The sequence below is a fragment of the Sylvia atricapilla genome, chromosome 21 (genome assembly GCF_009819655.1).
Source record: "Sylvia atricapilla isolate bSylAtr1 chromosome 21, bSylAtr1.pri, whole genome shotgun sequence".
Taxonomy (NCBI): Eukaryota; Metazoa; Chordata; class Aves; order Passeriformes; family Sylviidae; genus Sylvia; species Sylvia atricapilla.
Window position 1 is genome coordinate 7,863,456 of NC_089160.1, and position 26,549 is coordinate 7,890,004.

Below are 26,549 nucleotides of genomic sequence, written 5' to 3' on the forward strand. Positions count from 1 at the left end.
CTATCCATCAATAGGAAAACAAACAGGCAGAATAATCTTACTATTCATTCATGATCCAGTGAGAAAATGTTGGGCAAATGTGAGCGTGTGCCTTTGAAAAACAGCATTCTGTGGCTCTTTTCACTGCGTGGTGACACCATCCCCAATTAGACAAAACAGCAAAGAAACCAAATGTCTGAGTATTTCTGTAGACAATGATGTGACAGGATTAGATAGATGGTGAAAGGAGTATAATGGAACAAGTAAACAACCAAATCCTCATTATCAGAGAGGTGCTGAGCACTCATAGCTCCCTCTAAATTAAACTGGGAACTCTTTAATACGGCTGCCTTTAATCTTTGTGCCTGAAAATCTTGGATTCAAATCCATACACTTTCATAAGTGAGCATCATCACAATTGCTGTGAAGGTTCCAGCATATTATTGAACACAGCAAGGAAGGCCTGGATGACAGAAATAAGAGTCCTTGGAACTTATGCTGGGAAATGAATATGTAGAGGACCCTTAGTGCACAGTAATTCTACACAGCTGTAGGGATGAAGGAAGCCCTCAGGTCGGCTTTACAATAATTTTATATAACCCTTAATACCAGAATGTGTGAGGTTCTTTGTCATGAACAGATTTGATCTCTAAAAACACTCTTTTGGGAAAGGGAGGAACTCTTATTTCCATTCAATGACTAAGGGATTGAAACAAGGTAGAGATTTGCCCAGGGAAGTAGGGCAAGCCTGCTGCAAACTGAAGTGACGACTTAGAACTCCCGATCTATACCTTAAACAGAGGGGATTGCTGTCCTCTGGATCTTGGTTAAGAAAGGGCACAATAATTTCATTTTCTTATTCCACTGACATACAGTGGACAGGGACGTTTCCCCACCTGCAGAAACCCATGCTAACTGGTAATTTAAAACCACTGTTCCGTTTGATTTTGTGAGCTAACTTTGTCTCTTGTAAAAATCACTGTACAACCTACTGTGAGAGCAGAACTGCTAAGAGAGCAGGCTGCTTTGGAGATGTAAAGTTAAAATGAGGGAAGGGTTTGGGCCATTATGAACAATTACCTTAATTCATTTTGCATAAATATACAGAAATATATGATTAGTGAAAATGTCAGACATACAATTAAAAGAGTCTTACCTTGCACTTAACATCCTTTGGTTGCTAAAAACTCCTGGGGTATTTTTATTCTCAATTTCTAAATTTTTTTCTAAATTTATTTCTAAATTTCTCCAGTTCCTTTTCTTTTATGAACATGTCACAAGTACGACTGAGCCAGGATTGTGTTTTACTACTCAGCAAAACCGATTTCCTTTCTGTTTTTTATTGGGTAATTACTCCTGTAGATGTAACTGGGGATGGGCATAAGATGGGCTGTTGTAACTAGAAGAAATGAGCAATAAATCATGCAACATCACATCCAAAACCATTTACTTCTTAGAGCTTAACTAAATTAATAATATCACTCCTTGTGGAATTTCAGAAATGCCTACAGGAACCCATTCCTAGTTCCTCAGTACTTCAGCCACAGATGACATATTTGGCCCTCCATTTGGGTCAACAGTATGACTGCCAATAGTTTAATTGCTTTATATTACAGACATTATAGCCACTTGTGGAAACTATAATGAAAGAAATGGTTTCAGATTCCTGGCCTTTGACAGTGCCTGCTTCATGTAGACACTTGGTAGAGTAAAAAGAGTAAATACATGAAACATAAAGCAAACATACCTCCAGCTCTAAGAACTACAGGTTCTTCGAGTCTGCTGAAGATACAGAGACATGTGGAGGGGATCTTGATTTCTCTTTAATTTCTGAAAGACAGTGCACCCACAGCTAAGGAAACATTTCATACACAGGCTACGTTGGTTTCTGGTAAGCAAAACTGAAGAATATAAAGCTGATTCTATATGAAAACTTCTGACTTAACAGAGTGAACTCTGGCTATGTGCCAAGACAAGTAGCCAGAGAAATGGTGAGAAGGAAACCTCCAAAAGTTTGTGGAAGTTATAATCATTTGTGACAAAAAAGATAGTAAAATTAGATCCAATCCCAGAGCCAGACAATTATTTCAGTAATGGAAGGGTATCATGCACTAACAGGTATACTTAAATGTTTTATATAAGCTACAAAAATAAAAAAAATCATTACCACAGGAAACCAGTAATTTTGATTCCACAACTGCACAAAAGACTCTACACAACATATATTCAAAGAGGGAGAAAACAAATAGTTGTTCTTCCTTCTAATGAAAGTTGAGTAAGAGTATGCAAATTATAGATTAGCTTGTACTTTCGGTAAGTATTTTTCAGTAGTCACATAGGAAAACATGAACACATTAAGTTTTCAGGAATGCTAAGCACTCCTTTTAAGCCAGAGGGAACCCAGTGGAAAAATCCATTTCTATGAATTCTGCCTGTGCAGGTCCCTGTGGGTCTGACTGTGTGTGTCCACCACCCCAAAATTCTGCATGACTTAATTATGCATATGTTGCTTTCTCAACTCCCTAGCAAAAAAACACTCCGAGTGCAATGTAAGAACAAAAGACTTTAAAAGAGACCAGAAAACAGTGATACATTTCTTCTTACAGGGACAGATTATTCATAGTTGCTGTCAAGCAAGCCCAGAGGTTGATGACTAAAAAAAAAAAAAAAAAAACATAAACAAAAAAGAGAACCCAAGCCTTTTCTTTCAAAAGTTTTCCTTTCTTCTTCCCATGTATATCCTTCAGCAATCAGCCCAAATAAGCACACAATGAACAAAATTCCCCTTACATTTAAAACCACTTTAAATTTTCATGTAAAAGTACAGAATGAAACCCAAACAATTATGGAAATCTCAGCCTCACCTGATGGACCAGGTAGAAAAGAATGAAAAATAAAAGGAATTAATCTTCAAAAACCAGTTTAATTCTACCAAGGGCTATCAACAATATAATGCAATACAGCTGTATAGTTAATTCATTACACCATTAACTAATGGGAAGTTTAGTTGTGTATTTTTGTGCCAACATGTGTGAATGGTTTTTAAAACTACATTTAATTCCAGTTTTCTAGTGTTAGTAATTCTTGTTTTTGGAGTAATTGTATTTCTGCAATTTATTTAGTGTATTGCCATAACACTTAGGAGCTCTAATCATGTACAGGACTATACCATATTAGAGGATGTAAAAACATAAACCAAGAAGAATGCAGCCTAAACGCATTGTGAGCAGGCAGTGAATAGAGAATTATGAAGGAAAAAAAAAAAAAAGATTCATAATCATAACGGCAAGTACAAGGTTAAGCATGTTAGCTTCCAAACTGAGTGACTGCTGGAGACTTCAAAAAAAAAATTCTTTTCCCACACTGAGGGGCAGAATGAAAGAAAACCTAAAGCTATTTATCCCAAAACAAAACAAGTGGGTGGGGAAGTTGGTGTCAGGAACTGTTGAGAGTTGTCATCTCATAATGAATCATAGGTGAGCTAGTCCAAGAATGACCTTGAAAGCAAATCAAGACAGAGAGTAAAGAAACATGCGGTCAAAATTACCGGCTAGGGAAATGATCTTTGCTGTTGTGTTACAGGAAAAGGATTGTTTTCACCCTTGATGTGAGTAGTACACACCAACTCCTAACTCAAACAAAACGTACCTTTGGCAGGGACACTTTTATGAAGGGTGAGGAGGCACCAGGAGCAGCGTTTGTTGCCAACACCCTGCCCTGCCCTGCCGTTTAGGCACCTCACAGGAGCAGCCTTGGGTTCTGCGCTGGCAGGGACCTGCCCTGTGCTCTGCCCACAGACCTGGACAGCGTCCTCTGAGCAGGAATTAGTTACCGCAGGCAGAAAGTGTACAGAGGACTGCAAGTGGCCTCCTGCCCTCCAACACTCTGAAATGGTGGCCAGCCGCGCATGCAGTAACATCCAGCGCTGTATGTATCAATGCAATTAATCTACAGGGAGCAGAGATTTCTACGGCACACAAATGCCCATTAACTGTGACCACGATTATTTTGCTCTTCTCTGTTCGTATTTTGAGCTAAACCCTGGGAATTATGTCAGCGGCCTGCTCGGATCCCACGGCAGCCACAAGAGCAATGGGGATTGTCAGCCCACCGAACCCCACTGCACGGGGCAATGCCGAGACAAGGGCGCAGTTACACATCAGGGCATGGAAAATGAAATAACTCACTGCATGTCACCAGCACCGGGCTGTGAGGGGGTCTCTGGGAGCTCGGAGGGCCTAGGGGGCTGTGAGGGTGCTGAGGAGGCCATCAGAGAATCTGTGAGGGCCTTGAGGGGGGCTATGAGAGTTTGTGGGGACTTGTGAGGCTGCTGAGGAGGCTGTGAGAAAACCTGTGAGGGCTTTGAGGGGCTATGAAGGCTCATGGGGACTGGTGAGGGTGGCTCTGGAGGCCGAGAAGACATGCGAGGCCCGTGAGGGTGCCTGAGGCAGAGCCCGGCGGCCGGACACTGCGCCCGGAGCGGGTCACGCGCGGCCGCGCTGCCGCCCCCTTCGCGCGCTGGCGGCTTGTTTACTTCCTCCGCGGCCGCGCTCCGCCCCCCGCCCCCGCCGCCGCTCCGCCCCCGCCCACGCGCCTTCCCCGCCGGCCAATGGCAGCCGCCGCCAGCCCCGCGCGCTGGGGGCGGGCTCCGCCCCGAAGGAACCGGGCGAACGCAACGTCAGCCGGTAGTGCTCGTCAGCCGGCGCTTTGCGCTGATTAGCCAAACAGCCTGCCCATCTTCTCAAGGGCCCGCCTTCTCCTTTACTCTCGCCGCCGAGTACACAGCTCCCCGGCCTTAACTCTCCTGTCTGTGTGTGTGAGGTGCAGATTAGCTGTCGGGCCGACCGCTCAACACTCCTGCCAATCACGGCTGGCCCCGCCTCTTTCCCTAGCACAGGAGGCGCCCCTCCAGATCGCGGCTAGCCCAGGGCGGCCGCCGCCTTCCATTGGTCCGCCGTGTTGCCCATCCGCCATAGCCCCGCCTCCTCGGACAGGGCGCAGCGACGCCCGCCCCTTCTCTCTTCTCCTCCCGCTGATTGGTTCGCTGCCGAAGAGCTGCCGTTTCCTATTGGCTCTCCCACTGCCACTCTGGCACGCGGCCCGGTCGGCTCGCCGCTGCCCCCTCGCCCCGCGCGCCCCGCCCGCTGCGGCCCCGCCCCCGGCGGAGTCACGTGATGTTTTCGCCGCGGTGCCGCCGCCGCCGCCGCCCGTGAGTGCGAGCGGCCGGAGCGACCGGCGGAAGCGCGGAGCGGGCTGGGGGCGCAGCAGGCACCGCCCGCTTCCCATGCGCGGGGCGCTTCTCCGGTGAGCGCGGATTCCCGCTGCCCGCCCTGTGGTCCGTCCCCGGCGGCATCGGACCCTGCGTGGCCCCTAAGATGGCGAGCGGGATGAATGGCCCGGGCGGCGGCGGCGGCGGCGGCGGCGGCGGCAGCGAGGAGGAGCCGGGGGCCCGGCACACGGGAGGCGGAGCCGCGCCCCAGCAGGAGCCCGGCGTGCTCGGCGCGGCGGCGGGCGAGGGGGAGCCGGCGGCGGGCGAGGGCGGGCGCTGCCCGTCCCCTCAGCCGCACCACCTGCTGCTGCTGCTGCGGCGCTCGCCCAGCGCCTCGCTGTGCCCGGCGCCCGAGGCCGCGCCGGGCCGGGCCGGTCCCTCGGCGGGCCGCGGCGGGCAGCCCCCCCCGGCGGGCCGCGGCGCCGGCGAGGACGTGAGGAAGTGCGGCTACCTGCGGAAGCAGAAACACGGGCACAAGCGTTACTTCGTCCTGCGGGCCGAGAGCCACCTGGCCCCTGCCCGGCTGGAGTACTATGACAGCGAGAAGAAGTTCAAGAGCAGCCTGCGGGCGGCGGGGGCCGGCGGGGCGGCCGCGCTGTGCTGCCCGCCGCCCAAGCGGGTCATCCCCCTGTACCAGTGCTTCACCGTCAGCCGCCGCGCCGACGCCAAGCACAAGCACATCATCGCCCTGTACACCAAGGACGAGTACTTCGCCATGCTGGCCGAGAACGAAGCCGAGCAGGAGGCCTGGTACCAGGCCATCAGCGAGCTGATGAATCAGAGCAAGAGGGGGTTCCTGGAGCAGGAGGACCATGCCGATCAGCAGGTGGACGAGGATGATGAGCACTACGGGGCCGCCCTGAGGCCTGGCACCGTGTTCAAGGAGGTGTGGCAGGTCAACGTGAAGCCAAAAGGCTTGGGACAAACGAAAAACCTCACTGGAGTGTATAGGTTGTGCCTCTCCAGCAAGGCCATCCACCTCGTCAAGCTGAACTCGGAGGTGCCCTCTGTTCACTTGCAGCTTATGAACATTCGCCGCTGCGGGCACTCAGAGAACTTCTTCTTTATTGAAGTGGGCAGATCTGCCTCCATTGGGCCTGGAGAGCTCTGGATGCAAGTGGATGATTCGGTTGTTGCCCAAAATATGCACGAGACTTTTCTGGATACCATGAAAGCTCTAAAGGCCTTTGCAGAGTTCAGGCCCCGAAGCAAGAGCCAATCTTCTGGTGGTGGCAGCGGTACCAATCCCATCTCCTTCATCACCACCAGGAGGAACTTGGGCAACCTACCACCCAGCCAGACGGGCTTGCAGAGAAGATCTAGAACTGAGAGCGTTGCTGGAGGGACTCCTCCTACCACCAAAAGCAACAACTCCTATCGCTTCAGAACATCCAGTGAGGGAGAAGGAACCATGACCAGACCTTTTAGGTCGGTGACTGGGAGTCTGATCCACCTGAACACTGCAAGGATGAATTTGGGCCGGCAAGAAGGGAGTGCGAGGTACGTGAGAGCTGCTTTCAGCTCATCTTATCACACCAGGTCTGCTTCGCTGCCCGTTTCTCATTTTCCCTCCACCACAAGTCCCATCAGTGTTTCTTCCAGCAGTGGCCATGGTTCTGCTTCGGACATGCTGACCAGGCCTTCTAGCTCATCTGTTTGTGGTTCCCCAAGTGATGGGGGATTCATCTCTTCTGATGAGTATGGCTCCAGCCCTGGAGATTTCAGGTACTTTAGAGTGAGGAGTAATACACCAGATTCCCTGGGGAACACTCCACCTATCAGAGAGGAGAACTGTCTGAGCGAATACATGTCCATGAATAAGCAGGGAGACGATGGCTCAAGAGATGATTATATGGAGGCTGAAAAATGTTTCAGGAAAAGAACTTACTCTCTAACAAAGCCAACTTCTGTGGCAGTGCAGCAGAAGACAACACAAACTACAGCTCTGTTGGATGAAGATTCTGCAGGAAATCACGGACGATTACTTTACTCAGAAACACCAAAATTGAAAGATAACCATGAGTTGGAGTACAGTGACACTAACCTTGATTCTGTGTGTAACCAAACCAGGAGTAAAGCCAGGGATGATGGGTACATGCCAATGATGCCAGGAGTTGCATCTTCTCTATCCAGCACCAGCGATTATTTGCCAATGACTCCTAAAAGCATGTCTGTTCCAAAGCAGATTAACAATTCGTGGTCACCATCTCAGGTTGACTCCCGAGGCTATATGATGATGTTTCCAAAGGACAGCTCTTCACCTGTACGGAGTCCTTTAACTGGATTTGCTTCTAAAGGAAGTAATGAGAAGATCGTAAACAACGAGTATATGGATATGTCACCTGGTAATTCAGTTCCCAAGCACCCCAGTGATTCAAATTACATTCATACCACTTCTGTTTCCAAAGGTTTTAGTTCATATTTTTCTTTGCCCCGAAGCTTTAAGGCGTTATCAGGACAAAATGGTGACCACAGTGAATATGTTCCAATGTCTTCACCTGGAAAGCTCTTGTATGATGCACCAGAAAATGTAAAGGGGGGCAGCAGTGAGACTCTGGCTAATGGCATCTCTAAATTGCCAACGTTGAAGGGTTCAAATGAAGGACTTGTGCAGAGCAGGGCTGCCAGGCCCACACGACTGCCCCTGGGTACGAGAGGCAGCAATACCATCCCCAGAATGTACGATCGTACGGTTCCACCTGAGCCAGCGAGTCCTGGGGAGTACATAAACATTGATTTTAACGAAAAGGCGAGTAACACACCGTATTCCTTATCTGCAGAAGGGTCTCCATCATCTCTAGGCTCGAGCAGTGACCACAGGCAGTCACCGCTCTCTGATTACATGAGCGTTGACTTGGACGTGCAGTCGCCGAAAGCAGCGAAGGAACTGTCGAACTCTCTGACAGATATTTCCATTTATGCAAGCTCCAGTATTCCTAGAAACCCACCAAACCCTGACTATGCCAGGCTTTCATTTGGTGCTGCCTGTGTTGGCACGGCGAGTGACAGGACTGATGACTACACCGAGATGACGTTCAACATGGCAGCAACACTGCCCAGGCCGTTTGGCAGTGACTCTGACAGCGCTGTGAAGGTGGACAGCCCTCCCGCCATCGTTAACAGACTCTGCATTGTTGACCGATACCCTGGTAGCAGTGGCTTCTCTGTCCCTGGCTCTGACCCTCCTGTAGGGCCGAAAGTGATTCGAGCTGACCCTCAAGGCAGGAGGAGACACAGCTCTGAAACGTTCTCTTCCGCTGGGACTGTCACCACCTCATCCTCCTTCTTCACTGACAGTAGCAAAAGACACAGCTCTGCCTCATTCGACAACGTCTGGTTAAAGCCGGATGAAAACATCTCCGATGGTCAGGAAGGCAAAATGTCCAGGGATACCTCAACTGGATTTCAGAATGGCTTAAACTACATTGCTCTGAATTTACGTGATGACCCTGTGAGCTGTGAGGCGAGTACTACAGCGCCGGCTTGCCACCTCCAAAATGGTACTTCAGGTTTGGACAGTGGAGCTTACGTAAGCATAGATTTCAGCAGATCAGATGGGCTGAAGTGTAACGCTGCGAGAAAAGGTTGGTGACTTTAAAAGCACTTCCCTTTCATGCTTGCTTAACCATAGGAATTAGGTTGTCTGCTTAGTGCTGTCTCCAGAGTGGGGTAAATGCTTTTTATAATCTCCTGTGTTATTCTAGTACAACCAGTTTTGTTGTAGTGCAGCGTCTGAGCTGCTGAGCAGCACTGAGAGGGGATGTGGTCCTTGGCCTAAAGGATTTATGTGCCTCTTCTGGGCAGTCAGAGGTGTTACAACCTGTCACCTGCCTTTCTCTTTTTTAATTACTAATTTTGCTAACATAAGCATTAATAGTATTTTTTGTTGTGCATTCTTGTCCTGAGGTTATGGTGTCTCTTGCATTCACTTCTGGTTTTTCCCTTCTTAGAACTAGATGACTCTTCATTTTTTTTCCCTGAACTGAAATTTTTGCAGTCTGAAAGCTCAAGATGGCTAAATTCGTTTTAGACCTCAAAATTTGAGGCTTAAATACATTTCTTGTTTCTTCTTGATGTAGTTGAAATACGTATTACAGCATTTTTTAATGTGTAGGTCTGCCCAGATTGATTTAGCTGAATCTTATGTAAACAGAACTCAGGTTTTTTTTCCCCTTGAAGGTTTGGTGGCTGCTTTTGAGCTCTGCATCATCCTTGTATCCTCTGGAGCAGCCTGAGGACCTTGGGGGGCTCAGGCAGCCCATGGCCTTCACTTTCAGCATTTTAGGGCTCGGCTGAGATAACCTTTCCCTGGGGTCTGCCTTTTGTGTAGCAGGTGAGGTGTGCCTGTGGTTGAGGAAGGCTCTGGGCAGTGTCTTCAGCTCTGAAACTTGGCAGGGGAGGCTGCTGCCTTTCCACTTGTCAGTGGGCTGACCCATTGGTAAGGTGAAACAGTTTGGAGTGTGCATAAAAATAAAGGTGTTGCAGGTGGGAAGGAGGGGGGACACTCTGGTGGTGTGAGAAGCTCTGTGGTGGGAGCAGAGCCAGCAGTCAGTGGTGTGCTGCATGTCCCCGGGCTGGGCAGCAGTGAGTGTGAGTGCTGTGCTGGAACTCTGGGACAGTGATCATTGCTTTGGTGCCACTGACCCACTGAACTCCTGCCACTGCTTCACCGTCCTGTGGAAAAGAGGAGAAAACCATTTCTGTTGGAAGTGATGGTTTCCTCTCTTTGCAAATGTGCCTAGAGTCAGTAATTGTTGCATACTTAGAGGAAATATTTAATTGTGGCTGGACATTGATACCTGTCTACTCTGTCCACAGATAAAGCACTCAGGGGCCAGGCTGCTGCTGCCTTGTATATTTTTAATATTTTTAGTTAAATCCTTCCAGTGTTTGAGATTTTTTTTTCCTAGTTTTGCTTTAAGACTAAGTTTGTAAAGGTAGAAAGTATTGCAGGAGCTTCAATGGTATATAGCCTTTACTAGTGGAAGGTACAAGGCTGACTCAGCTCTCATGCCATTCAGAGTCTGGCAGCACTGCTTGGGGCTGCTCAGAAATGTGTGGTTTGCCTTGGTGGTTTTTTTCCCTCTGCTTTGTTTTGTTGGTTGGAATCAAATTTAGAAGACGTTGAAAGTTGCCAGTCCAAGAAGTGCTTTGGTCCAAAGTTAGTCTTTCAGCACTTCAAAGATTTGTCTGCTCAGTCTGCAGTCAGAGGCACACTGATTGCTGCAGCTGATTTGTGCTTGTTTTTTCCTGTTTAGTTTTTTTTAAAGCACCTCCAAAACCAGCAGAATTTTTAACTTGGTCTTATTCTCCTTATATGACTAAAATCTGTGTTATGAAGTAAAATTTTTTACAAAATTAAGATGAAAAAAAGGACAAAGATGTTTTCCTTTCAGCTGTATTGTAAATATTACATTGAAAAATACTTCACAAGAGATACTGTGTTTAGAAATTGTATTTAGGATAAGCATTTTGCTTACTCTTGCTGCAGCAAAGTATCTACAGCTCTGTGCTTGGGGGTTTTCTCTTCTCTATAACAAGTTGCAGAGAAGCAAGAGGCATCACAGCTGCTGGCTTTTGTTGGGAATTGAAGATTTTTGGAAATGAAATGCATTAAAAGGAGGCAAAACTACCTCTGCACAAAAAAAAACATGGGCTTTGCCAGGAAATCAAACATCTTTCTAGTCCTAAGAAGAAAGACCAAATTATACAAGGCCTAACACTTTTTTATAAAGGCAGTGTGAAATATTTCAGGTGTGTAGCAGGAGGGTTGGTGAGGTGTGGACGCTGGTCACTTGTAGGGGTGAACAGATTTTGGAATAGTCCAGGCTAAAAGCAGCTTGCCAGACTTGAATGCAGGGCTGTAAACTGGTGGTGTGTATCTTCTCTCAGGAAAGATTTAAAATTCTTGATTATAAGGATAGCTGTTGGCTTTCACGTGTTATGAAATCATGACTCTGAGCTATAGCAAGCACAATTTTAGAAGTCTCTGTTCTTTGAACAGCTTATTGGTTTCTATGGTAATAAAGCTTTTATTTTAATATTTAAAAAGTTGTTTTTTTTTGTAATCCAGGAAAACATTTTCACATTCCATTAAGTAGTGAAAATGAAGCTTTCAGTCTTAAACCTCTTGTCTCCTGAAGAGGTGTAGTGTGTCTTTAGGTAATTGATATTTTTAATACTTTTGGAGACTTAGCAGAACTGCATGTTGTCTTTCTTCCTGCATTTCACTTTTTCAGTCTCTCTGCCTGGAAAAGTGCTCTGTGGCTAAATCCATTCTTAAGGAAAAATACTGGGCAGCTGTATTTACCCTTTACTTCCTAGAAAGGAGCTATCCCATCTGTATTCAATTCTGTCAGGTAGAGGACTTCATCTCTTCTCCCTGAACCACAGTTTTATTGGGAGGAAAACACTTCCCGGCTTTGGATTGTTTGCTTCTTCGTTTTGTTGTTGTTTGCTTAAATGGCATATTGTGTTCTGTGAGTCAGCTGTGTTCTCTAAACTGCCCAGGGTGCTGGAGTGATTTCCAATGCATCACTGCTCCCTCATTGTAATTCCCAAACTGCTTCTGCTTCAGGTTCACTGATGTGAATCAAACTTTTTTTTTGGTTTCCCTTCTCCATTCATGACGTGTATGGAGAAGGGGGAGAGCACAAACTTGGCCTGACTTGTTATTAAACTTTTTTTGGGGGGTTTAGGCAAAGCTGAGCTCAGGTTTTATGTTGATAATGAACAAAAGAATAGAAGATCCCGATTTTTCAATGCTTGCAGTTTAAGGAGGTCATTAGCAAAACAATTTCATCATGAAATTGTTACACAATATTGAAGCAAGTGGTTTACAGTTTTGATTACACGAATCTGAGTCATGACATTTTGTGCTAGGAGTACAGAACACTAAAGCTACTTCAAACAGGGCTTAGCTAATGTATACCTTGTTATTGGACCTTGTAGAAGCTGAGCAGGATAATGAGAATGGGCAGTAATAAAATGCATAATGAGTCCTGTATAATGCGAGTTTCTTCAGTCTTAATTAGGAATATTATACCTGCGAAGATACCCTGGACTCAAAAAGCAACTGTTTGGAGTAAATGTAATGTTCAGCTTAATAGCAACTCAGCTGTTTTACACCCACTCTTCAATCTTATCTCCTTCTCTGTGATACTTCCCTGATACTCTTAACACTATGCTAAGATATTATTTAAGATGTTCTCTAAGGTGCAGGATTATAATACAGTTGCTCCTCACCTTTTTAATCTCTCCTGTACTAGACTGGGTGAGAGTGCTGTGTACACTTTGGGAAGCTGAGAGGAAGGAAAACAACAACAACTGTAAAGCAAAACTTCTGGTCCAAATTGTCCAAATCCTTTCTGGGAACTTGCATATTTCAAATGTAAAATCTTGAAGAGTATAAGGAACAATATACACTTTGAGAAATTCAGAAGCTGAAAGTTTTAGCTATTACTAATATAGTAAATTACAGTTTATGGGATATGAAGCAAATAACCACTCCTTTTGGGTTTCTAAGTAGTGGTTTTAAAGTTTGTTTCAAACTGAGGCTCTTCTGTATTGGCAGAATACTTAAGGCAGGGGCCCATTTAAAAATAATTTGAAGAACTCTACTGCAGCACATCCAAATGCTGCTGTGTATCCTACATCTTTGAAGTAGTGCCGGGATAATAATTCTTTAAAAAAACTCAAACAACTCAAACCATTTAAATCTTGCTGTAACAGATGCCACTTTAATAATATTGGGTAACTTACAGCTATGCTTAAAAATACCCAGGATAATTTCTTCTGGAGTAGTATGTGAGCTGCTGAAGGCAGAACAGAGTGAGTTAATTATGACATATTTGACCAAGAATCAGTTTGGTTTTACTTGTACTTTGGTGAGAAAGTCTTAAGAATGTTCCCCTGCCATTGAAATAGAATGCTTACTTGGAGTCAGTGTTGAAATACTTCTGGAAATCAGCTTTCCAGGCTTGAAATCCGTAGTTGCAGCTGATGGTGACGTTTGTCTTTTAAAAAGTCTGAAACCTTTTGCTTGTGGCTGTCTGGTAGGTGAAAGCATTGGCTGCAGGAGTGACCCAGCATGGGTTTAGAGTGCTTTTTAGGCTTGTTTCTGGATTGGTTTGGTTTTTATTTTAAAGTCTTCTATTGAAATCTTAAATGCATTATTACCCTTTTACTTTTTCCTTAACAACTTCACATTTTCCCCTCCTCCCTTGATGTCTGAGGTCCCCTTGTTCCCCAGTTGCTGGAGCAGCAGGTTGGAGTTGCAGAGGGTGGGCAATGCTCTTTTGCTCATTCCAGAGGCTCTATTCCAGCATGTGATTACTGGGCTGGTTTGTCTCTAGGTATTTCTTTGGGGTTTTTGTATGTCCAGTGGTGTGTTAGCAGTAGGTAGAGTTTGGGTTTGCTTTTTCTCTGCGTATGGTCTTTTTTTTATGAAAGGATCTTTAAGACATTTTCGTCATTTTGATTGCTCGGGGGAGGATTTATACCTTGAGGTTTTGGGTGGTACTAAAAAGAGCTCATAGTGCTGTCTTGTGCCTTGGTGTGTGTGTGTGTGTGCTCTGTTTGTGGGCCTGTGGTGCTCCCCAAAGCAGGCTGAACGCTGGTGATGGCCCTAACAAGTTTGTTTTTCTGAGCTGAAGAAGGAAATAAACTCCAGAGTTCTATTTTAGGTACTGTTGTGATCAAATGTGGCGTTCTTCAACTCAAAGGAAAATGGAGTGATAAAACTGGAAGGCAGATGTGAGACAGTCAAGCTTTCTGGAGCCTGGGGATATACTATTACTGCTGTTTTCTCCTAAAAATGGCCCATTATTTTACAAAGCGTCCTTAAATGTTGTGTAATGACTTGACTGGAGAACTGTTCGATGGTCCACCCTGAAACTTTGCTGTTTAACTTTTTTCACTTTAAGTTCTACATATTCACCACAATCCTGTGATCAAATTGCACTGTTGTCTTGCAGGTTTAGGCAGTGAAAAATGGAGAAGTATGTCCCAGTTTTAATCAAGCCCTGCAACTCTGTGAAGGTCACTCAAGCTTAGGGATGGGTTATGATTTACTTGAGAGGCAGAGCTGTGATCAGGAAGGGATTTCTGACATACTTGAGGGCAGTGGGAAGACAAAGGTAAATGAGCCTGACTCATCAAAGGCGTTTCAGAGGTGTTGCTGAGTATCTTACCTGAACGATCTTGAACATATCTAAGTGTTTGGATCCGTGGGGATTTTGCTTCAGGTGTAGCATAACCCCAGTAAGAGCAGTGTTAGTAGATTTAGTAAGAATTTTCTGCCCTCTTCCAGTCATGAGCTGTATTTTAAGGGCCAGAGGTTGCTTATTTCCAAACATTGTTTTTCTCTTGATTTAAATCTATGGTTGGATGCAAACCACTGAAGAGTGTACCTCTGTGTGTGTGTGTGTATTTTTTGTCTATATTTCACCATGTGATTTTTTTTTAAGTGTTTTTTAGAACAAGATGTTTTTAAATTTCAGATTGTGAGGAAGTCAGTTAGGAACGAGATGAAAAAATGAACAGGTTGGATCTTGAGGTCATTCAGACATTATTACACCAGAGTGTGTTAATGAGAGTGTGTAGCTGCAGACAGGATCTCTGCAGACATGATCTCCACTTGTGGAACCTGAACAGGCAGACAGGATGGAGGTCCCCGTGTGGTGCCTGAAATGTAAATGTGTTGGTCCCCTCTCCTGAGCAGCTTACAATTTAAAGATGAAACTAAAGAGATGGATGAAACCTAATGTGCTGGGGTGGAGAGTCAGATAGAGATCAAGGCTGCTGCCATTGGCAGGGTGCAGATAAGAGCCTGGAGGAGATAAAGGGCTGCTGAGAGTGGCTGTAGCAGAGGGAGCTGGTAGAGGCACATGGCAGGGAGCAAGGGAAGGTAGTGAGCTATAAATACAGCACTGTAATGGTGTAAATGACTTGAAGAGGTAAATGTCAGAACACTGGCCAGGATATTAATCCTGGGAAGAGGAATGTGAGCCAGCAGTGGATCTCTGAGTTAGGAGCATGTCCCAATGTTTACTTCTGTTCACATGCCGAATGTGATGTTTTTTCCCCCATTTTTACTTCTTTTTCCTCTCTGTAAGCTATTTTTCCTGCAGACACGTGGCAGGTAGATTTGGTGTGAGGAATGCATACCAGAACACAGGATCAGCCTGTGCAGCATCCCTTGGCACTGTGGGCTGAGCCTTTGTTCTTGGTGAGACCTTGCTCCAGAAGCAGCCAGGCTGGTGGAACTGCACTGCTACTTCATTCCTGGGGCTTCTTTTAGGTGGCATCTCTGAGTTTCAGGCAGTGTTCTGGCATTGGAGAGGAGGCACAGTGGGGCTTGGATCCCTTTAGGATTCATACCCAATGCCCCAGAGCATTTGGAGCCCATCTCTGGGTGGGACCTGCTCATGTCTCCCACATCACTGTCAGCAGCACTGACACCTGTGGAGTGCAGCACAGTCATTTTCACAGGAGAAAGTGACGTTTTTTCTGTGTCTGTAGATCAGGTTGAACAGACCCTGCAGTGGTTTTGGGTAAATGTGGAAGTGGTGGCAGCACTGAGGCTGGATCCACTGTTGAGGGTGTGGGTGATACAGTGATGTTGCCGTGTTCCACAAGGTAGGCACTAAACAAGAGTCAGACACTGCTGATTAACCCTTGTCTGTGCTGAGAGTCAGTCTGTCCTTGTCAGCTCCCAAACTGCTCCTGGAAGCTGAAGGTGCAATCCTTGGCTCTTGGGCATGTCCTGAGGTTTGAGAAGGTGTTGCTTTGCACATGCAGTCCAGTCTGAACCTTTCTTTTCCTCCCCTGTGTGAGCCAGGGTTTGGGATGACGTGGTATTAATGGAGAGTCAATAATCAGGAAATGGGAAGAATTGATGCATGCCACTGCTGTGTGTGATAGCAGAGAGTGACTGATAGCAAAAATACATTTCTTTTTCTCTGCAGGCACACATGAGCCTGCACAGGTGTGTCACCATATGGGTATGTGGCTGTAACTTTCTGCCTTTGATGTCATTTATGGCACCAGAGGTGAAAGAAGAAGGAAGTGCTCAATGCTTGCAGGTGTTGATGTTTGAAGTGGTTGAGAAGAGGGCAGGGATGAATTCCAGTCGGTGAAACTTTGTGTAGAAGTGAAGTTTTGGGAAGGGTGGTTTGCAAGGTGGGGAGCTGGTTCCCATTAGCCAGGAGTGACACTGCCCTTTCTCTTGGTTGTGTTTCTGCTCACTGCAGCCCCAGACCTGTGCATAACACCTCCCACAAACATACACCCAAACCTCTGATTTTCTTCTTTTTTTTTTTTTTTTTTTTCCCCAGCTTGGGGGATTTCTTGAGCCTGATGTTGTTTGTCTGTTTTCTAATTCTTTATTTCTCTCTGATGCTGTGTAAACTCCCTGTATCCAGAGCACTCTGCAGTCCATCAGGACGTGCTGCCAGCAGCCCTGTGCCCATTCTGGACCCTGCTCTGTACCAGCTTTGTTTGGCAGCCCCTGGTTTGTGTAGTGGAAGAGATAACAAATCTTATCTTTTTTCTCCAGGCCCCTTAGGACTGTGCAGATGCTGTGCCCTGCTCTGCCATACACTTGTCCAGTATGTTGTGCCACGTGTAGTGTGGACCTGTGGTATAATCTGGGTATTTAAAATTAAAAAACAAACCCTCCAGGGTGTGCACATCTTGCAGGGGGTTTTCTGCACTGCTGAGACCTCTCACATACTCCAGGTCCTTTCTCATGCAGAAGTGTTTGCTGTGGCTGTTTTCTTTCCTATTTGTTTCCAAACAGTTTTCTTTCCTATTTTCTTCTTAGTTCCTATTTATTTTTATTTGGGTTTTTTTCCTATTTGTTTCCAAACACTTGATAATGGTCACTTTGCAGCAAGAGCACAGACAGGAAATATTCCTCCCTATTGGCACTCAGGGCTCCTGACCTTTGTAATGGGAGCAGAGGGAATTGCAGCAGGTGGTATTCTCAGAAGTCACACAAACAACTTTGTTTTTTTTGGCTAAAATTTACCCATATTTTCTTGTGGTTCAGGTCAGGTGCAGTAACTCACACACTTGCTGTGAGAATGCTTTTTCAAAAGCAAAACCTTTTTTTTTTTTTTTTCATTCTTCTCCAACATAAAAATCTGAAATTTTGAACTCTGTATCTTGAGGTGGAGGAGAGTTAATTTTTAGTGTTGTTGTGTTACATTGTAATAAAAATTTGGTTTAAAACCTCCAAATAAACAAGCAAAAAAAAACCCCTCCAACACTTCTTGTCAAGCTGTCCAGTGCAATTTGAGTTGGTATTAGCCCTCTGCCAAAAGTGCAAAATTAGTTTACTAATTCTAGGAATAGTATCAGCAGAAGGGATGACTTTAGGGAGTGTGCATAAGGCCTTCCTAGAAACAAGCCTGCTGTTTATTCAAACGGGAAAAAAAGCCACTGTTGCAAGAGATAAGGCATTTCTGCAAAGTGAGGAGAAATTTTCTGAAGGCATGGGGAGAGGTTTTCAGCTCATTAAATTGCTGAGCACTAACAATAGCAAACCCATGTTTTGAATGAACAGTTGGGCATAAAGTTGATTTGGAAGAGTAACTTTGCCTTTTAAATTTTAGAAATACAGCTTGAAGAGAAGTCTTAATTCACTGGGATACTGTTTAAATAGTTTATCAGTGAAAAGTGGGTCATGCAACAGGGTTTGTTTGAACCAAATTTTGCTTTTTTTTTTTTTTTTGCTTGTGGGAAGTCAGTAAAATGAAAGGTTCAACATCTATTAATTAGCTGATTTTGAGCCTCATTAGCCTGTTGCCGGCTGAAGAAAGTACAAGGAGAATGTGCCTTGCCAAATCAGGATGTCTCTGTGTCAGGGCACATGTGAGGGATGCAGCAAATGTGTCAAGTTTTGCTTTTTATTAGGTGCAAATTCAGAAGAAATTTGGCTTCTCTCAAGTAGCACTGCTTGCCTTGAGTGAGTGCATTAAAATATGCCATTAAAATAAGAATTCCAATAGGACAGTGGCATGGGGATAACTGCTGTGCATTTGCTAAGATTTGGAGCAAAAGAAGAATTTTCAGTAATTAATGAAGAATGTATTTGGGTAAATGATCCCTCCCTGGCCTGCCTGCCATGGAGAGGGCTCCATGTGGAACTTGCTTCTGAATAAAACGCTTTTGGATGCCATGTTGTGTCCTGGTTGTGCTGGGCTTGGTGCTTTCCTGAACAACAGGAACATTGTGTGGCCACAAAAAGTCTGGGGCTGCTCTGCTGCTTTTGATCTGCATAAATCAGATTAATTCTGATTTCCCCCTAACCAGAAGTTCAGGAAATTGAGAACTTCAGCAGTATTCACCAGAAAGCATTAAGCTGTCCTAGTCTTTGACATGGAGATTTTAATAATTTAATTATCTTAAATTAATATCTTCTGTAAGCAAAGCTTTTATCCTTTTAGGAATCAATTGCAGAATTATGTCAGTGAAAGCCTTTCCTGTAAAGACAGGTATTATTTAGGATGGATTTCTTTGAGAGAATTAGGGTATGTCTGCTGGGTTCTCAGAGCCTCTCAGTATGTTTCAAAGTATGTCTTGTATGGCCTTGCTAATTCAGATGCAGGAAATGAAGTGTAAATTTGGTATATTCTCATCTCATTTTCGAGTGGAACACACTGGGTTTGCATCTAATGAATTACAAAACCAGTATCTCTGCCCCCGATTTTTATAAAGCTCTGTGATTTTTGCATAGAAAACTTGCAGAGTGCTTTCTCAGTGTGTTCCTTCCTTTGAAATAAAACATTTTTGAGCATTGGCATGCTGCCATCCTATTTTAAATATTTTCCCCTTAGTTTCTTTTCTACCTTGGAATCTTTTTCCTGATTGTTCCTCAGCAAAATTCAGACAAGTGCATGTAGTTCTATAATCTGATCCCATCTGAAACTGCTGAATTGAAATGGAATTGTGTAATGAGGAGAACGTTGCTTCAGTTTTCCAAACTTTGCTTATATGTTTCACATTTGAAAGTGTTTGGATGCTTTCTGGACTCATTTTCCATATTAAACATTGGTAAGAAGTTGAATTAGTTTTGTTGTCAATAGTCTGGAGCAGTAGAGCTCAATATTGAATAAAGGCTGAGGCTTTTGTGCAGAATCTGGTACTAGAGCTGAAGTTTGGATGGAAAAGCCCAGTGTAAGGTGCAATGAGAAGTACTTAGAGTAGTAATTTCTGGGCTGCCTCCAAAGGTATTTTGCTGAGTTGGTTTTTTGGTGGGATTTTTTTTTTTTTTTTGCTACTTGTTTGTTGTCATGATGAGTTATCAGATTTTTGGTAGACTGAGTAGATTTTCGTGGAAGAGGCTGTGACAGTCCAGGAACAGCTGTGTGTTTACACTGCAAGTGAAAGTTCTGTCTGCTCTGGCCACCAGCTTTTATTTGGTGGCATTTTTGTTTGAGAACATCAGGGGAATGCTGGGCTACTCTCTGAGAACTGTACCTCTTGTCTCTGCTGATTCACATCTCATCATATTTACCTTACAGGGGAGTCTCTTCACTCCTTTTTGTGACAGCTCCCTTTGCTGTTCAGTCAGTGCTGAGCTAAACCCATTCCCATGGCATGAAGTGTTAGTCTGGCTTTTATTGTTGATCAGCAATTCTCATATCTACTATGAACACAGGAGATTGATGCCTGAGGAATCTTACATTATGAGGCTGAAATAAGGTTATTCAGCTCCACAGAAACACTGCGTGGCCTCATTGAGGTTTCCTTCACCAACTGCTTAATGAGAAAGCAGAAGCAGTTCAGGTGTGGGAGAGAAGAACCATCAAGGAGCTTCATGTGCAAGGCCTTTTGCAGCCTCACAAAATAAGGCTGTGTTCCTTTCAAAAGGATCCTTCTGGTGGGGCCACAGAGGTGGGAATTCAGCAGCACAGCACACACTGGCCTTGTTCTCCATTTAACCCATTTGACTCATCTTTTGATGAGCAGCTCTTGTGCTGTAGGAGCCTCTTGCAGGTGCTGTTTGGCCCCTGTGAGGCTCCGGGAGAGGTTCTGGGCTCCAGCACAGCTCCAGGGGCAGCTCTGGGCTTTAGGAATGTGCTGGGGCTCTGTGAGTGCCCAGCTGCCTTGGGCTGGGCTGCACACCCCACTGGTCGTGCCATGGGATTTCTGTGATGCCTTGGTTGGTGCTGGGTGTCCTGCAGAGCTGTGGCTGCACCAAGGCTCTCCTGAGGTCAGTGCTGGTGACTGCAGCACCTTGCAGGAGGGATCTCCTCACATTTCAGATGAAATATTTCTCTTTTGTGTGGTCGAGTTTCACAAGTGGCTCTTTGCCTTTTCTGTCTGAGACTGAGCCATGTGTCCATAGATACATATCTGTCTCTGTGTCATCTCTGTCATCTCTCTCTCAATAATCTCTGTCTCTATCATCTCTCTCTCTCAATCATCTCTATCAATCATCTCTCTCTCTCTATCCTCTCTATCATCTCTATCCTCTCTCTCTATCCTCTCTCTCTCTGTCCTCTCTCTCTATCATCTCTCTTTTTCTATCCTGTCTCTCTCTGTCATCTCTCTCTATCAATCATCTGTCATCTCTCTATCAATCATCTCTCTCTGTCAATCTATCCATCCATCCATCCTTGATACTTTTATACCAAAGCAGTGCTGCTGACTCAGGGCAGGAGCCAGCTGCACTGCTCCAACTGCAATATTGCAGTCTCAGGTTTAGTAAGAGGATGGAGAAGTGGTGACAACCAGTGGCTTCATGCATGAAAGACTCCAGGCTTTAGGAGACTGACAGCAGCTCGTAGGTAATGATTGTGTGAAACTCGAGGATGTTTATTTACAGCTCACACAATTCTGTTCCACCTTAAAAATGAAGAAGAAACATGTTGAAGTGTAGTTTATAATTATGGAGGCAGGAAATAATGAGCTCTTGTTGAGGATGTGCAGAGTTTTGGGAAGGGGAGATGCTGCAGGGGGGGTGCCAGGCTTTCTTCTGCTTTCTGATCAATTAATCCTGTTCTGCCCAGAGTTAGCTGATGCTCTTGCTTTAGAGTTGGTTGCCTTGCTGCTGTCTGACTCCATCAGGCTGCTTCAGAGAGTTAAACTTAGGACTTGAGCAGGCTTGGGGGGTTTTTTTGCTCTTAAGCCCTTCCCCTCCAAATACCTGAAATGTAACTTGGCATTACTTTATGAAAGCTTTCAAGACATTTTCGGTGTAAATACTCAGTTCTGCCATATGGGATTGTCTGGTTCAGGCAGCTGGGCCTTTGCTCTTCAGAATGTTTTGGGGATGTGCTTGGAGAGATTAGAATAACTTGTCAGGCAGCTTTCAGGTGTGCCTTGTGTGTAAGGCGTGGAGGAAAAATGTCCTGACAAAAGCAGAGACAGGTTTTGAAGTTCCTTTTATGTGAGCTTACAGGTCCACAGCAAGGAAGGGGTGGGGGGATGCTGGTGAAGTTAATTTTTATTGAGTATAAGTTTAATATAGAAGCTGTAACTGTTTTAATGTTTGACTTGCATGCATCACTGAGGTGTGATTCATTGCAAGCTGTGGTGCATGTTTTCAGCCCTTGGTCTTACAACAAAACAATATCTTTATAAAGAGGAAAATGATTCCAGAAATAACAGCTTCAGTTGGCTTTTGTGCAGACAAAGCCATTGCTGACCACATCACCCTCTCTGGGTACCAAGCAATGGCTTTTTGTAGTGATCTGACAATATCTGAAATAACACCAACAGAGATTCTCAAGTTGTGTGTGTATTTTGGCTGCTTCTTCCTTGAACTGAGGAAAACTAAGTTCCTGTATCTTTGAAATCACTGAAATATTTGAAAACTGAAGCGCAGCAAGCTGGACCTTGGTGAGGGCTGTGTAGGGTTAAAAGGGAATTTCTCCTGAAGCAGAAGGGACCCCTCTAAACCTCCATGTGCTGCCAGCCCTGCATTTGCCTCTGTGTCTCTGCAGCCCTGGGCAGAGTGCTGCTCAGCTGAGCTTTGCTCTTTTTTCTATGTTTTTCCTCTCTTCTATTAGAGGGCCAGAAATCTTTGGCACAGGGTGGAGTTTGTGCGTGCACAGCTCACGATTGGCTGGTCAGTAAGCATACAGGTTTGCATTATGGCACACAATGCTTGGTCACCTTTCCTTTAGCACATCCCTGGAGCAGAGGCAAGGAAGAACTGTGAGATCTGCAGCAGTCAGATGGAACTGATTTCCTTGTGAAGCACCAGAGGAGCATGGGCAGGATTAAACCCCAAACCCCTTCCTCTGTTCAGGGGCCTGTGCTGTGCAGTGACGAGTTCCCATATTGCAGCTCCCAGGACGGGGAGAGGGCTGGCCCTGTGTGTCTTGGAGGGAAAAAGCAGCTGACATTTCTGTCTCTGCTGTTTCCTGAAGCCAAAAGCCTCCTGCACTCGTTGGCTCTCGATGAGAGCAGCTGGCAGTTTCCTTCTTTGCTCCAGTGCAGGGAAACATGCTGCAGGTGCCTCAGGCCTTGGAGGGAAGGTGAGCAGACACCTGGCTGCAGGGGACAGAAATGTCCTCTCAGGGGCCAGAAATGGTGCAGGAGGACAGTGTGATTGCCATTAGCCCTCCAGACTGAAAACTCCTGTTCACCTTGGCTCAGCTGGGAGCAGCAGGGGTTCTGCAGACAGCTGCAAAGTGCCTTTTTATATGTTCCTCATTTGTGTTCATGCAGCTGCAGACAGCATTTGCATGCCCTTCATCACTTCTCCCATGGCAGGAGACCCCTGAGCTGCTCTCACCTTGGCATGTGTGTGGGTAATTGCAGGCTGATGTGTGCTTTGAGGACAGACTCCCTGGGTTCATTTCTGCCTTGTCACCTGCCTCTATCTTCCTGCAATACAGGAGTTTATTTTTTGCCCCTCATTTTAGCACATCCTTGGACTCCTGCCTTTTTCCAGTCGGTTTGAAGCCCCTGAAGAAGGGAGCTGGCTGTAGCTGTGTGCTTTTGTACTTGGGTGTTGCCTTTCAGAGACTTCCTTCAAACAGGGCCCAGTGTTCTCTGAGGGGTCTCTAATTCTACCAAATGAAGCTTTTTCCTGAAAAGCTGAGCACAGGGCACGCAGCTCTCGTGTCCTGCTGGGAGCTGGAAGTGCAGGGAGTGTTGGTGCTGCAGCTGTGCCCTGCTGGGAGTGTTGTCACACCTGGTGAGGGGTGGGATGGGGTGGCAGCTGCCCCAGTCCCTGTCTCTGTGTCACTGTGTCACTGTGTCACTGTGCCTGCAGTGGCTCTTCAGTGCCTGTTTCAGGTCCACTGTTCTTCCTCAGGGTCCCTGGAGGGTTGGCCCTGGCAGTGTCCCCTCCCTGGGTGAGGGACCTCTCTCACTCCTGCACTGGATAAGCTCCATGTGTTCTCCTCCCCAGAAAACATTTTTATTTTTTTCTGATATAACTTGCATCTGAAATGTCACTGATTTTTTTTTCCTCTTTTCTAGACTGATTGCATTGCCATGGAAACCATTGTTGGAAGAGAAGACACTTCTGCTGGTAACTCCAGAAACTGTGTGGTGCTTTTGGAAGCAAAGCTCAGCTCCAGCCAGCTACTTTCATTTCCACCAGCACGGACATAGACACACATCCTTTTGTTTTGTTTTTTTTTCATAGACATTGGCTCTCTACAACTGAATTAATTTGAATTGACCTTTTTTCATAGCTGTGCTTTGGTGATGGAATTTGGTCTTTCATGTCATACCTATTTGGGAGGCAGTGTGAATGCTAATAGGAGATCCCTGTATGTCCCTTTCTTCTTCCTGCCTCTCTTGTTAATTTTTTTTTTTAAAAAATTTATATTCTGAGAAGTCAAAGCTGGTTTCTGATTGTCTGTTTTAACATGGGTTTTACTTCTCTGGTACATTAACAAGTGGTTAGCTTAAAACATGTATTGCTTAGAAATACTTTGGCAGTTCAGGATTTTTCCAGGTGACTGGGCAGAAGGAGGGAGAGGTGCACATGAATTGAGAGATAAATCCATGGGACTGGATGGGTCTGAGGAGAAGAGACCTCTTCTGCCTTTTTTCTTTTCTTTTTTTTTAAAGTTTTGCTTTTATGGTACAAGAGGTATTTCTTGAGCATAGGCTAGAGGCTTTTGAATCAAGTGTCTGTCAGAGCTTAAATGGAAATTTTTTTTTTGCTCAGAATTTTGGTATGTACAAAGTAGGATTAATGGGCTGGTTGTCTTGTAGATTGTTTCTGTTCTTGTTTATAAATATAAATCGTGTAAAATGAGGTTTTTGTTCATGGATTCGAATGGAGAACTGCGGAGTCGTATCCGATGTTTGTGACTTCTGCAATATCTTGTCAGCTGTAGCTTTTTAAAGGGAAACCACCCTAATTGATCTTACTTTTAATTTGGGACTATTTTTGTTCTTTCTTTCTGGCATAATGGGGGGAAAAAAGTAAAATGTTGGCTTATCAATTGTCTTTATCCCACTGACAGAAACGTGAACAATGAGTATTTGACATTTTTAAAATAAGCCCTAATTTTTCTACAATTTAAAAGTGCTTCACTCTTGTACTGAATTTTTTTTTTTTTTTTGGTTGAAATGAGCTTAGCTTTTTAACACTGCTATGATCTTAAAAAGAGCATGACACTAGTCATTGGTACATGCAATGGATTCTAAAAGGCACTGACGATTGCTAAAGGGTTTCAAAGTGGTACACACAAGTAAAGGAATAAATCCTCATGCTGTACTGCACCACACAGCTGGGAATCCTCCAGTGTATATTGTACAAGGATGTGCCAGGCTGCCTCACCTCCAACAGACAACCTTCAGATTGCTGGTCCAGTTTGTGAACAAACGAGAGACACTGTTGGCTTGGACTGTGCAGTGATGTGTACCCAGATCCAGTTCTGAGTAAGAATGAAATGTACAAGTCACTGAAATACAACGAAAGGTATATGGCAATGAAATACCAGGTGATTGTTCTTTTAGGAAATGGTACCAATCAGTTTATACAGTGTCTAGTGACAGGGAAAAAACTACAGGGTTTAAAAGCACAGACCTGTTTTTGATTCTGGAAGAGAAGTTGTAGTTGGTACAATTACTTGCTGCTAAACACACAGGAATTAAAACCACAACCACTCTCACAGACCATGATACTGTCTTGCCATATAGCTGTTGGTTGGTCTCATAAATGAATAATGCAATACTTAGACAGCTTTTTATAAAGCTTTACATCTTTTCTAAGAAATCAAAATTTGGATGAAGATAGTTCTAAACATTTAATGTGAAAGAAAAAGGTTGTTTTGAAGAAATTTGTTACATACTTATTTCATATTAGATTCCCTGAGGCTGCCATTGTACAATATACAGCACTGATTTAATACATGCTGAATAAATAAGTAAATGGGTAACCTCAAGTATAGTGGTACAAATACTAATAGGTACGGCATAATAAATATGCAATCTTTTTGAATCTCTTAGTTTACAGCAACTAATTTATTCAGTATTGTGCTGGAAGAACCTTTTCAGATGATGTAAAACATATCACTATATATACTACCTTCCAACTACCCGTTTATGCTGCTGTATAGTACAAAAATACCAATGATAGAACAATGTTTGTCCTGTAAATTTAATTTGATATTGGACAGTTATTGTCTGTACAAACTAAAACATATATGGTTGAAACTGTTCATTATATTTGCTATTTCTGCTCCACAGATCTGTTTTAAAGTTGGGCTGATTGATCTGGCTTTGTCTTCCATTGTAAATATTGTTCTGTTGTTTTCTTTGTAAAACACACATCGCATTGGCGGTTTTGGGAGACTGGCTTGAAGCTCTGTATAGTGTTTATATTTATCTGACTTGGCTTTCCATAGAGCTACTTGCAGTAAATACGTGTTCATGTAGCTCCGTGTCTGCCTTTGATTTTTAAACAGACTTTTGGGGGGTTTTCTGTCACAGCTCCTGCTGCAGCTGCTTCTCCTGAAAGTGGTTTTGGCATCCTGTGGCCCTGAAGATTTGGAGAAGTTTTAGCATTGTTTCAAGGTGGGATGCTCCACCTTTCCCAGTTTTCTTTGCCCTTCCACTTAGTTTAGAAGATAACAGACAGAAGAACACCCCAAAGTTGTCTTTACCATGGATTCATAGTGCCTGTAAACAGTTAAGCTTTGGAATGGGAAAAAAAAATAAAACCAGTGCCTCAGCTCCATCCTGTGCTCCACCCAGAGGCAGAGAGCCCTTCGTAGGGACAGCAGGTGTCTGGGACTGACCAGGGATTGTCACCTGAGGTGGCCTCAGGCAGTGCTCACCTGTGCTGCAAAGGGCTAGAGTTAATAATCTTTTTTTC

The 26,549-nt window shown here is 44.7% G+C and overlaps 1 protein-coding gene and 1 long non-coding RNA gene across 2 annotated transcripts; one reads left to right on the forward strand and one right to left on the reverse strand.

The window, feature by feature from the left end:
- Window positions 1-640: 640 nt before the first annotated feature.
- On the reverse strand, window positions 641-3,887 carry LOC136370408 (uncharacterized). Its single transcript, XR_010745173.1, has 2 exons — window positions 3,628-3,887; window positions 641-1,809 (listed from the first exon to the last, which is right to left on the reverse strand). It is a non-coding gene; the product is annotated as an uncharacterized lncRNA (long non-coding RNA).
- Window positions 3,888-5,227: 1,340 nt separating this feature from the next.
- IRS4 (insulin receptor substrate 4) lies at window positions 5,228-26,109 on the forward strand. Its single transcript, XM_066334103.1, has 2 exons — window positions 5,228-8,832; window positions 23,693-26,109. Exons 1-2 carry the CDS (start codon window positions 5,355-5,357, stop codon window positions 23,695-23,697), a joined length of 3,483 nt encoding a protein of 1,160 aa, XP_066190200.1. The 5' UTR covers window positions 5,228-5,354; the 3' UTR covers window positions 23,698-26,109.
- The last annotated feature ends 440 nt before the right edge of the window (window positions 26,110-26,549 follow it).

Coding starts and splice junctions, on each gene's coding strand:
- IRS4 (XM_066334103.1), top strand. CDS start 5,355: ATGGCGAGCGGGATGAATGGCCCGGGCGGCGGCGGCGGCGGCGGCGGC.